At 40.5% G+C, this 12,831-nt stretch overlaps 1 protein-coding gene across 5 annotated transcripts in view; it reads right to left on the bottom strand.

The window, feature by feature from the left end:
* The window catches only part of RBL (Noc2p family), a 144,162-nt gene extending 141,905 nt beyond the window's left edge, over window positions 1-2,257 (bottom strand). The window contains exons 1-3 of one of the 5 annotated variants that reach the window (XM_082874099.1): window positions 2,031-2,223; window positions 1,772-1,902; window positions 459-516 (exon numbers count right to left, since the gene is read on the bottom strand). In XM_082874099.1, the coding sequence (XP_082730225.1) occupies window positions 459-516; window positions 1,772-1,880 (167 nt within the window). In that variant the 5' untranslated portion in view covers window positions 1,881-1,902; window positions 2,031-2,223. The other 4 variants (XM_028254786.2, XM_082874092.1, XM_028254787.2 and 1 more) reach the window with 4 other exon arrangements.
* Between the last annotated feature and the right edge of the window lie 10,574 nt (window positions 2,258-12,831).

The raw sequence follows: 12,831 nt of genomic DNA on the forward strand, positions 1-12,831 counted from the left end.
GTTCTTAAGCACTACCAAGGAATGATATAAATTTGCAATAGCATGACTTCAAAAGCCAAATGAACTACCAAGATTAACTAATGGCAAAGAACCACACCATAATTTGTATCCCCTCCTACATGTGAGCAACAATCATGCCCTGGATCAACTTCAAAACTAAAGTTCTATTGTGTTTGGCCAAGCCAATTTTTTTGTTGATAAAAATAGATAAATAAAATCTTTCTTTTATTATTCAAGAAAACAAAATCTCAACAACAACTATGAGTGGAAAGAATTAGAAAAATATTGTTGTTGATAACCTTTAATAGCAAATAAAGTGAACTCCAGTGAGACTTTAAAGGAAGAAGTGATCACCTTAATAGAAAAAGGACACATTAAAAACACCAAAAATGAAAGAAAATGCTTCAAGTGGTTTTAGCATGAAATGACGTCATGATGCATTAATTTCGCCTTCTTACCTTCCATTTGGGATAGTTGTATTCCCGACTTGATCTTCAACAGTATCTTGTTGACCTTCTGCATCATATAAATAAAATGCTACATCACAAAGGAGGAATTGAAGTAAAAAATGAACGGGTATTTTAGAAAATTTCGCATTAAAATGTTAACAGCATTAGATTTCCAACTTTGGACCAAACTTCAATGATTAAATGCACATTTTCTTACTCCAAATTTTTACGTTTTTGGGCCTAAACAGGGGGTGAAGTATAGTTAATCCTACTCTATAAACTGTCAAAAGCAAAATTTCCAATTTTCAGTTCTTCTGTCTCCGGCAAAAAGGGGGGGAAAAAACCGAATCCCTAATTTAACTCTGAGGTACTTAAAAAACCCATATTCCAAGGGCTAGTATATGTAACTAATTACAAATTATTTAATTTGACAGTTCTTCTGGGTTCAGCATTCTAGTAGCTTCATTATCAAATATTTCAAACAAAAATAAATCATAGGTTAGGTCATCTCCAAACCTTTAATCAAACCTATATAAATTTCAAATTTCAAATTTTCATTAAAATCACTCAAAACATCCTCCAATCCTTGATCCAAACTCATACCAAATTGAGTTTTACCCAAATCAAGGGAAGGGACACCCAAATGTTTACTCAAAATTTCCAAGGCTATTTTGTGGCTCTCAATTTACCAATTAGTGAAACTTTTAATCAAATTTACACTTAAATGTGAGTCTGTCCATTAGAGACCTATGTCAAATTCAAATTTTCATAAAACTCATTCAAAACACTGTCCACTCCTTGACCCAAACTCATACCAATTTGAGTTTTACTCAATTTATTATCCAAATCAAGGGAGACTCAAATGTTTCCTCAAAATTTTCCAGGCTATTGTGTGGCTCTCAATCTACCACTCTGTCATTAGTGAAACTTTTACTCAAATTTACATTTAAATATGAGTCCGTCCATTAGTGTGGTAAACCTATGTCAAATTCAAATTTTCATAAAACTCACTCAAAACACCCTCCACTCATTGACCCAAACTCATACCAATTTGAGTTTTACTCAAATTTTTACCCAAATCAAGGGAGACCCAAATGTTTACTCAAAATTTCAAAGGCTGTTTTGCAGCTCTCAATCTACCACTCTATCATTAGTGAAACTTTTACTCAACTCTACACGTAAATGTGATCCGTTAGAGTGGTTCATATCCAAATAAAGCTTTTACTCAAACATTTTACTACATACCCGTTGACATTGACATACACTCATGTATGTATGTATACATACTTATATAAACAAATATATGTAGAAAAGTGACTTACTTGAAGAAGATTTCCTTTTGAAGAAAACCTTTGTCTTTCGTCTGTTTTTAAGCACAGATTGAAGATGCTTCTTTGCAAACTTCCTTGCCTTCTTCCCTAGCTTCCCCATTTCTTAGTAAGAGACTACAATTCTGAACAAATTGATTAACATTCACAAAAGCACAAATCAGCATATAGCATATAGCATATAGCAAATAGCAAATACAAAAACCATAAATTTATCTACACAATACATGTGTATAGATATACGTATACCGACCAAGATTTAGAGCAACCGGAGGGTTTAGGGTTTCACCACAATTTCTTCTTCATATGTATTTCTGGCGATGGGTTTAGGGTTTAGTCCGAGTGGGCGCGGTTTTGCTGTGCAGTCGCTTCTGTCGTTGACGTGCTCCAATGTAATCCCGCCGCGTGTCACCAAGGAATCGTTAAATGACGCTTCTCCCTCTCTTACAATTATTATTATTTTTTAGTAATAATAATGTTAAGGAGATTCTGGCCCGGTAGAATTCTAGGAAAGTTATTATAGATTATAGTATATAATTGTGAGCATAAATTGGTAATCTGTTTAGTATAGTTGTAGAATTATAGATTTAAGCAGCAGAGTAATGTTTGGTAAATAAACTGTAAAATAACTTTTTGCTGTGTAATTGTCATTTTTGCCCTTATGAATAAAAAAATTGTAATTTTATCATTTTCTCCTCTTTAAATTTTGAAAAAATTATTTCATTAATGAAAGTTGATTAATTATTACCTAATTTGGTACATTTTTACATTACCTCAAATTTTTATTTATTTTTTATTTTTTTAAGGCAATAAAAATAAAAATTCCCAGATATTTAAAGATCTCATCATTTCGTCTGGAAATTGACATACAAATATATGTCTCCTCGCTTCCATCTTATTTGATGCTTTCTTTTTTGGGTCATGTATTGAAGAGAGTTTGTTGGATTAGGCGTTAGATCAGAAGTGAAACGATAGGTCATTATGGGTGTTGAAAAGACAGTTTTGGCGGATGATTTGAAAAGTTTTCAAGCTGGCAAGAATTAATTGGAATCCTTGGAATACGGGCAAACCGTAGGCTTTTGGCATTATTCGATTCACCTACTTGTTTACGAAAAATCAAAATATTCCAAGTGTGAATTCCTTTGTTGCTCGCGATACACCTCTGCAACACTTTTTCAACTTCCTTGCACCTGCATCTGAAGCGATTCGCAGGCATACCATAGAAATGGCCCAAGAAGAAACTGCGAATGTCAGGGTGGATCCACTTGGTGATGATAATGCAGTGAAGTTAGCACAACAATATAGGATGGAGATGGTGGGAGAGTCGGTGGTACGATCCCATGGTTCCACTATGATAGCAACTCCAAAACCAATCAGCTAGGCAGAACCAGATCACTGGCATACAAAGGCAGATAGATCAACGGTTACTGCAGCGGATTTGGAGGTCATTCGCAAAAAATACCAGGTGCCTGCTGAAATAGAGTTGTTGTTGCCGATGTCGACAGAGAGGCCATCTGGCGCCAGGCCAGGGGAGTTTGCCCTTTATGAGGAAGCATTGAAGGGAGGATTGAGGCTGCCCCTGCTGCAAGTGGTGGTAGATGTCCTGAATCGTTTAGAGGTAGCGCCGGGCCAACTAATGTCCAATGCATGGAAGATCTTACTGGCCTGTGCAAGTGCGTGGCCGAAGGCGAACGAAGGGACGTCCATGACAGTAGATGAATTCTTCGCATGTTACAAGGCCTCAGGGCAGCAAGAGACTTAGGTCACTCTGCAGGCAGCGGCAGGGAAAGGGCTGGTGGCGGGGTTGCCGTCGTCGATCAAGGGGTGGAGACCACGGTGGTTCTATGTATTTGCCAGTGGAGGGGTTGGAGTGCGCACCATTTGAAAAGTGCCCACCAAGTTTGTGGAGCCAAAGCTGGGAGCAGCATCAGAGGAGAGGGTGGAAAGGGTAAAGGAATGGAGGGAGAAGGAAGGGGCCAAGTGGGACGAGCTCGTTCAGTCGTCGGCTTTGTTTGAGGCAGGGTTGGGTCCACAGCCAAGTGGTGGGGACCCCGACCGAACGAAGTTGGAGGTAAGGAGGAAGGCTCAAGAGGCAGAGGATCAGACCATCCTTGCAAAAGCCCAAAAATTCAAAGAGTCTCAGGCAAACCGACAGCCAAAGCGGGTTGCAAAGGAGAGGATCCGACCGCGACCCAAACCGTTGGGAGAAAAAAACTTAGGTGAATTTGTGCCATGACCGCCCCCAATAGATCCTTTGAAAGAGAGGTCGTTGAAGGAGATTGAGGTGTTGGGCGTAGTGAAGAAGAAGAGGAGAGTGAGGAGGAGTGAAGAAGAGCCTGCCCAAAAGAGAAAGAGGGAAGTGAGGGGAGAAGAGACCAGTATGGCGAAGGAGGCAGAGGGGAGGGAAGTAAAGGAGACCCCAGGAAGAGTAATTGCCCCAGAAGTGGTGGACATTGCCTCAGAGGGCATGGAAGTCGTTCTAGTAGTGGTGGTGATCGCCGCAGGGGTCGCGAGGGTCACCCCTGAAGTGCAAGTAGAAGGTGGAGCAACTGGCCCTGAGCCAAGAAGGAGAAAACAGCCCCAGGGGGGTCCTGCACCCCAAGAAGGGGAAGTCAGTCTGACTACTGCGATCTACCACGCTCGTGCAGTGGCTGGGCGACTGGAGGGAGAAGAAGGCCCAGCCAGGGCAGGGGCAGAGCGCCTTGTGGGGATAGTAGAAGAGGCAGCCTTGTGCTCAGCAGCCAGATTCAATGAAACTGAACTGCTGAGAGGGTTATGCTCCGCTCAAATGGAGGTAACCACCTGAGCAGGGGCTCTGCTGAGGAAGACGAGTGCTGCAAAACTCAAGGCAGATGAGGCCAAGACTCAGCTTGCAAAGTTGAAGGAGAAGAGTGCAAGTTGGGAGAGTGCCCACGCTAATTTGCAAGCAGTCAAGGTGGAGCTGGAGAACACACGCCGCCAGGTTGTGTCGCTTGAGTTCCAACTGGCTGGCGAGCAGAAAAGGTTAGATAAGACCCAAAAAGCCTGCGCGGTCGCGGTCGCGGTAGAACGACATGAAAAGGCAACGAGCAGTAATGAAGAGCTAGTCAGGCAGAAGGATGAGGCAGACGTGAAGATTAGCAGTCTGTAGAAAGAGCTGGAGGGCGAGCGTACAAAGGCACTGGAAGAGAGGGAGAGCCTTCAGAAGGAGTTGGAGACAGAGAGAGCCAAGACGACTATTAAGAAGGAGACTTTGAAGAAGGAGTTGGAGGCAGAGAAGGCCAAGGCAACTACTGAAAGGGCGTCCCTGAAGAAGGAGTGGGAGGAAGAGAGGGCTAAGGCAGTCTTTGAAACGGCGACCCTGCAGAAGGAGCTGGACGAAGAGAGGGCGAAGGCAGCCTCTGAAAGGGCGGCTTACCCCGATCTGTATGTGGTAGCAGTGGATCAATTCAAGGGGTCTGCTGAAATTCAGATGGCCGTGGATGCTGCGGTCGCCAGCAGTTTGGCGAGGGAGGAGTTTGGGGGGTCAGGCCCATCGAGGACGACCGCTAGGGGCAGAATTGAAGCGGAAGTGATTAAGAGCTTCCAGCAGTCAGACTTCTATAAACACGAAATGGCTAAGTTCTGGGACAGTGGTTGGAAAATGTTCAAACGTAGGGCTGAAGAACTGTTCTCAGACTTAGACCTCAGTAGTGTAACAATTGGTGAAGATGATGTGGCCCAGACCCCCCTGGATGAAGGTATTGAAGAAGAAGACATTGTCTCCAGTGAGGAGGAATGAGTGAAGTGAAAAAAGTTTGTACTTAAGAGAGTTTTTTTTTTTTTTTTTTTGAATGGCTGTAATGAACTCATGTACAAATCTCTGAATAAATAAAATTGCAATTATGTTTTCGTTTGATTGTCTGTGCTTGTGCAGCTGAAATGAATGAGGCATGGGCGAAGCGTGTATATAACTCATTGTGAAGTGCAAAGTGAAGTTAAACTTGTAATAAGAACTAAATTTAAGAACTCCTCAGTGTAGAGTGAAATTAAAGTTGTAATAAAAACTCAATGCAGAGTAAAGTTAGGAACTCCTCAATGCAGAGTGAAATTGAACTTGTAATAAAAACTCAATGCAGAGTAAAGTTAAGAACTCCTCAATGCAGAGTGAAATTATAAGTCTGTGTTTGCCACACTGCTGAAGTAGATTAGTGGTTTATTGGAGTGAGGCTTGGCTTGTAAGGAAACGGGCTGAGTTGTAAGAGTTCGATTGAGAAGAAAATAACCTGACTTGTAAAGAAAACGCGTAAGAACGTCTTTGGAATTTGACAAAGCAAAGAGTGGTGTAAAGACTTGGACCTGGAATTGTGACTAAGTGTGTCTACTAATTCCACAAGCATGAAGTTTGCATAGATGGTTTTGACCGAGCCCTGCACGCGTGGTCAGTTGGGGGTAAACTATGATTCACTGACGTTGTAAGTAACTCAGTCTGAACCAGAAATTGTGGCGCTCGGTCTAGCTGAGACTTGTTATGCTTAGGCTGGTTGAGGCTTAGTCTAGCCGAGTGCTTCACGCTCTGATGGGTCGTTGAACACACCAAAATTAAATACTAAACTATACCAAATTCAATCAGAATAATGGCAAGTCCAGGTATCGATCCACAGGGACTATTGTGAAATTAAACTAATTTAATTGTTAAATCCCTAAATTAATTTTGATAAAAAGATTGAATGATCATAACCTAATTTAATAACAAATAAATTAAACTAAGGACTTAAATTATCAATAATAAATGAAATTGGATTTACTGAATTTACTGAATTGGGAAAAAATCCTAGGGTAGAGAATTCACCACTAACCACATAATTAGGGTTTCCAATTGAAATTAATTATGCTATGGTTTGAACAGATTAATGCTTCGCAACTACAAGCTCAAAGAATTTAACAAGAAGATCATTGCATTCAATGTACGAGCACGAACCATCTCAAGTAATACGAATCGTTCACTCTAAACTAGGGTAGTGATACGACTCGTTCCTCGTAGCATGGTTCGTCCCGTACCTTGAATGTGAAGGAATAGAAAACTCATGTATGGATAATATTCAACAATCATAGAAAGTCAAATATTTGAAAAGATAATGAAAATTATATATAAATAATTTCTAAAACACCATACAATGGTTCAAATCTTTACATAATATAAAATCAAAAAAAGAAAAACCTATTACATGGCTAGGGTTTCTTCAAAACCCTAGAAAAGGAGACTAGCCACTCATGGAGGAGTGGGAGGAGGTAGATGGAGAAGGAACCACCATGCGAGACATCTTTGAAGCTTCTTGTTTCTTCCTCTTTTTCAAACCCTAGCCTCTCTCTTTAGGTCCAAACAATTTCAGAACCCTAATCCAGCCTTTTACTTGCCCTTATATCCTTCTAATCTCGTCCAAACAGGTTCAAAACGTTGGTTTGACTTTCCTTGAAAAAGTCAACGCACGTGCGGGAAAGTCAACGCTGCCCAAATTCTGTCTTTTTGCTCATTTTATGCTCCGACGATGTACAACCTGATTGATACTCAACACACATAAAATATACAGTTTGACCAGCAAGTGAAGTTAAGAGATTCTAATTAACGGCCTCAATGATGTACATTTCGGCCTTAATCACATCCCCCAACTTACTACTTGCTAGTCCTCAAGCAAGTAAAATAAAATAAAATTAAACAAAATCTATCTATTTCCTCTTTCGTGGGAAAACGGTTGCATTTAGCATATGCAACAAGCCTTTAAACCACAAGGTTACCCCAAGTGGACGAGTAAAGTCTCGTGAGGGTTTCCAGAAATGATACCCACAAACATTAACATATTTATATATACTCAACAACAAATGACCATACTACTCCACCTAAAAATCAACTTATGTGCCACTACAGTGTGATATTTAGACATCATGAGTCATTAAAGGCACAATGGACAAGCATAAAGGAACCTATTGAGTCAAAACCACAATTCATTTAATACAAAAGTAAAGTTCCCTATACTTGTGCATGCTAGTAGACAAGTCATGAGTACCCTCGGTGTAAAGTGCAATCTCCATATTAGTTAACTATCCACTATACTAGCCCAGTGTAACTCATAATAACACCCATCATATACAGAAAAACTAACCTGTTGCAGCCAAGATTTTCAAAAGTTGTTGTTTTTTTTTTTTTTTTTTTTTTAAAATGACTGTGCAATGTCCTGATCCATTAAGCTTTCTAATCAACCCATGTAACAAGCATTGGGCCAATGACTCCCAAACCAGACGGTTTTAGGGCACTAGATGTAAAGATACCCCTACGGGCTTAATAACTCGAGTTGAAAAGGCTACGAATCCGAACAAGTTATTCTTCTTATTTCTCCTTAACTGTGCAATGTCCATGTCCCTTAAGCTTTCTAATTAACCCATGTAACAAGCATTGGGCCAATGACTCCCAAACCAGATGGTTTTAGGGCATTAGGTGTAGAGACACCCCTACGGGCTTAATAACTCGAGTTAAAAAGGCTACAGACCCAAACTAGTCAAGTGTTTTTTTTTTTTTTTTTTTTAAGAATCTTGGCTCCTCATTTATTCTTTTTTGCAACTCTAGCTATTATCAATGATGTACACCAGGGATTATAATAAAAAGATCACTGCTATGATAGTGTGTTCATGTGAATTAAGGCATACTCATGACAAGTGTACTAATACCACAAACATAGACAACTCTCCTCGTGCAAACATGGCATGCAAGTATCTACCCAATAAACCATTTTCATACAAGTCTACTATGCTCTCTAATTAACATATGCAAATATCATCACTGTACTAGCAAAAAGTCACATCAGGTGAAGTAATGCAATCAAGTGAAAACAGGTATAAGCATGAATTATGAGCCAAATAGGAATGCACAAAAGAAAATATAACCTTCATCCCCCAACTTGAATATGACATTGTTCTCAATGGAAAAGTAAAGAGAAATGAGAGAAAATTATCAGAATTGTAGGTGCACATCCAGGTAGGCAGAGAGTAACATATATACACTTCACACTGTTTTTTTTTTTTTTTTTTTTTTAAGAAAAGAGAAAACGAAAAAGAAGAAGGAAAATAAAAAGAAAAATAAAAGAGACAAAGCAGTATATAGGCGAGTACTATGGAGAAGCCGGTGGTGGTGGTGGTGGTAGGAAATGCTGGGCAAACAAGGCTTGCATCAAAGGGCGCGTCTCGAAAGCGTCATCCTGACCCTGTTGCCGGATGGCGAGGTTGTCGGCGTGTAGCTGATCGAAGGGCGCCTGAGAATAGTCGCGATAAGCCTGAAAATCCGTGCGCAACTCCATGAGACTCTGGTGGTGATCACGAAGAGTACAGTGGACCTGATCGACAGAGTGCTGAAGCTGTAAGTACTCCTCGCGAGTCATGTAGAGTGGGTCCCCTTGGGGAGGCACGGGGGGAACAGGATGAGCTGGGTGGTCATGTACGGGGTCTTGGGCCTCATCAACTGGGGCACCTACCGGCTGCGGGATGCGAGATATGCTGTGCTGCCATTCCCGCTGGCCGAATGTCGGATACCCTCTATCAATCTCCTCATCCTCAGCAATAGGAGGTGGTTCAGCTCAAACACAAGTGTCAACAAATTGGCGAATGGTAGTGGCCAAGTCAGGTTCTGCATAGGAGTAGGCCGAACTGCCTCACGTAGAAATTTCTGCAAATGCAGCAAAATGAAATCCTCAAGCGGGACCTGATAGCCAACCTGATACCCGTGTAAAACCCGCACAAACTCCAGACGGCGCTCAGCTCGATGCCCAAGTGGAAGGACATTCTTATGGACCACGGAATCAAGGAAAAGCAAGAGGCTAGGTAGCTTGCTCCGCCGCAAGCATGTGAAACTGGTGTCACCGTGGGTTCCGGGAAGTATTGCTGGATGAGGCGATGTATGGGTTGGCGATCCTCAACTTCCGGGAAAGGCTGATATTCCGGTTTGGCGAAAAACTCTAACACTGTGGCAATCATGGCTGAGGTGATGTGGACAACATGACCATCAATGTTAGAGAACAGTCCAACCGCGGTGGGTGTCTCATGCAGGTTCTGGTAGAATAGGCGTACCAGATGAGGATAAGTGGGTGCGGTCACAGCGCAAATGCCCAACTGTTGCCGGAGTCGGAGCTGCTCAATAGCCCAAGTAGTGTCCTCGTCACGCTGGAAAAATGGCAGGTTGAACTGCGTGAGCTTGTGAAGAGGGCGTAAAGCCCACTCCGGCCGTGGCAAGTCACCTGGTGGTGGTGGCGAGGATGGTGGTGACGGTGGTGGTGGTGGTGCCGAAGAGGATGTACCCCTGGCCTTTTTGGAGGCCCGAGCAGAGACACGGCGACTCATATCCTGCACACACCAACAATAAATACAGATACCCGTGAAACCAGCATGAGAATCAAATAAAATATGAAAGAACAAATTTGCCCATTAATGTACCACATGCAATTCCCACATTTTTTTTTTTTTTTAATTATGTAAAAACGAAATTAATTAAATAAATGAAGTAAAATGTCGTTAAATTAAATTAACTAAACTATAAAATAAACTAAACTAAACTAGACTATAAAATAACTAAACATGTTTATTTATTTATTTATTTATTTTTTATTTATTTATTTTATTTTTATTTTTATTTATTTATTTAATTTTATTTTTTTATTGAAGAGAAGAAAATTAAATAAAACTTCAGAAAACAAAATAAAATAAAAACTAAACTACTTAGTAATTATATAAACAATGACATCATAGAATAAGATAAAAATAAAATCATTAACTACACAAGTATAAGAAAAATAAAAATAAAACTAAATTTCACTAACTAATTAAACTAACCCAGAATCACTACGAAGCAATTTAAACTAAAGAAATATAACAAATAAAAAAAAAAAACTAAATTAGGATTAGTGTTAGTACCATTGTTTATGAAGTTTTTGTTTTTGTTTTTTGTTTTTTGTTTTTTTTTTTTTAGATGAACACTAGATCAAAATAAAATAAATAAATAAATAAATCAAAAACTCTACAAATTGATTCCTACCTTTACAAATCTACACAAAAGAAAGAAAAGAAGAAAAAGAAAAATTTACCTTGAAAAAGTAGAGAAAGAGAGAAAAAGAATGGAGGTTCGCCGGAAAAAATGGTGGTCGCCGGAGTTTCGTCGGACGGAGAGGGAAGTGATGCCGGCGGTGAGACGATGGTAGTGAGGAAGAAGAGAGAAAAAAAAGAAAAGGAAAGAAGAAGAAGAAGAAGAAGAAGAAGAAGGTGGGTTTGTGGGGTTAAGAAAGAGAGAGAGAGAGAGATAAAGAGATAGAGAGAAATCTGAGAGTGAGAGTGATTGGGAGAGAGTGAGTTGTGTTAGATAAGGGTTGTTGTTGTTGTTTTTTTTTTTTTTTTTGGTACGAAAAGTAAAAAAAAAAATAGTAAATGAAAATAAAAATAAATAATAATAATAAGAAAACAAAACAAAATTATTATTATTATTATTACTATTATTATTATTATTATTATTATTATTATTGAAATTTCTCCGCCCCGCATGTGTGGGAGTCAAGGCCGCACGTGCGGCGATTCCATCCCCCGCGCTTCTTTTTTTTTTTTTTTTTTTTTAAATTTTCTCCGCCCCGCATGTGCGGGAGTCAAGGCCGCACGTGCGGCGATTCCATCCCCCGCGCTTCTTTTTTTTTTTTTTTTTAAATTTTCTTCGTCCTGCACGTGCGGGAGTCAAGACGCACGTGTGGCTGGTCAACGCACGCCGTTCCCGCACCTGCTTATTTAGCAGAGTGCGACTGTGATTTGGCCAAATTTTCCCGCACGTGCGGGGCCTAGGCCGCACGTGCAGCGATTTCAACTCCGCTCATATATATATATATATATTTTTTATCGGCGTCCCGCACGTGGGGGAGTCAAGGCCGCACGTGCGGCTGGTCAACGCACACCCCTCCGCACCTGCTTATTTAGCAGAGTGCAAGGTTGGTTTTGCCAAATTTTTCCCGCACGTGCGGGGCCCAGGCCGCACGTGCGGCGATTTCATTTTTTTTTTTTTTTTTAACACAGAAAATAAACATGAAAGCATGCTTTTTAAACATAGAGAATAAACATTTCTACCTTCAATTGACATCCGGAATAAATATAGCACAAAAGAACATACGGAATGCCCATTAAAGGTATAATCTTCACGCGAAAATTACGGGTACTACTTTTCTCCCTAACTGTATTTGTAACTTTCCCTATTCTCCAACAGGGTGACAGGCTAGGTTGATTTGGTATCCAGAATCGAGGCGCATAAAGCTACCTCAATTTATGGGGCTGCCATACAGAGTTCAAGCCGAGGTAGTTTTGAAGCAATCTCCACACCCCTGGGTATTTAAACCAGACTTTAGTCTCGGAAATCCCAAACCTTTGTGTTCTAGGCTTTGCCATTCGAACTCTAGTTTCCATCGTCTCAGTTGGTCTCTTAGGAACTCACTACAAACACAGTTAGGTGGCTATACCAGACCGTCAGATGCCGTTCGGGCACGGCAAACACCAAAGGAATTACACCTTTAAAGGATTTAAAGTCTCCTAGACACAAGTAAAGCATAACGAGAACAAAGAAAAACATAATAGCATAGAAGGGAAAGAAAAGAGAACAAGAAATCAATTTATCAATCATAGTAAAATGGGTCCATCAAAGCAATGGACTCAATCATATCCCCATTCCCAATCCCCTCTATATATGGTTTCAATCTTTGGCCATTCACTTTGAAAGTGTGGCCAATTTTTGGATCTCGCACCTCAACGACGCCATGACTAAATGCCTCAACAACCTCAAAGGGGCCATCCCATCTTGATCTTAGCTTACTCGGAAAGAGTCTCAATTTTGAATTAAAAAGCCACACTTTTTGGTCGGGTTCAAAGGATTTTCTATTAATGTGCTTGTCATGGAATTCCTTAGTCCGAGCTTTAAAAACTCTCAAACTCTCATATGCATCATTCCGGATTTCCTCCAGCTCATTGAGTTGCAATTTCCGGTTGAGCCCAGCCGCGACCATATTGAAGTTAAACTTCTTTATGGCCCA

The sequence above is a fragment of the Camellia sinensis genome, chromosome 1, assembly GCF_055761805.1.
Source record: "Camellia sinensis isolate YWXY chromosome 1, ASM5576180v1, whole genome shotgun sequence".
NCBI lineage: Eukaryota > Viridiplantae > Streptophyta > Magnoliopsida > Ericales > Theaceae > Camellia > Camellia sinensis.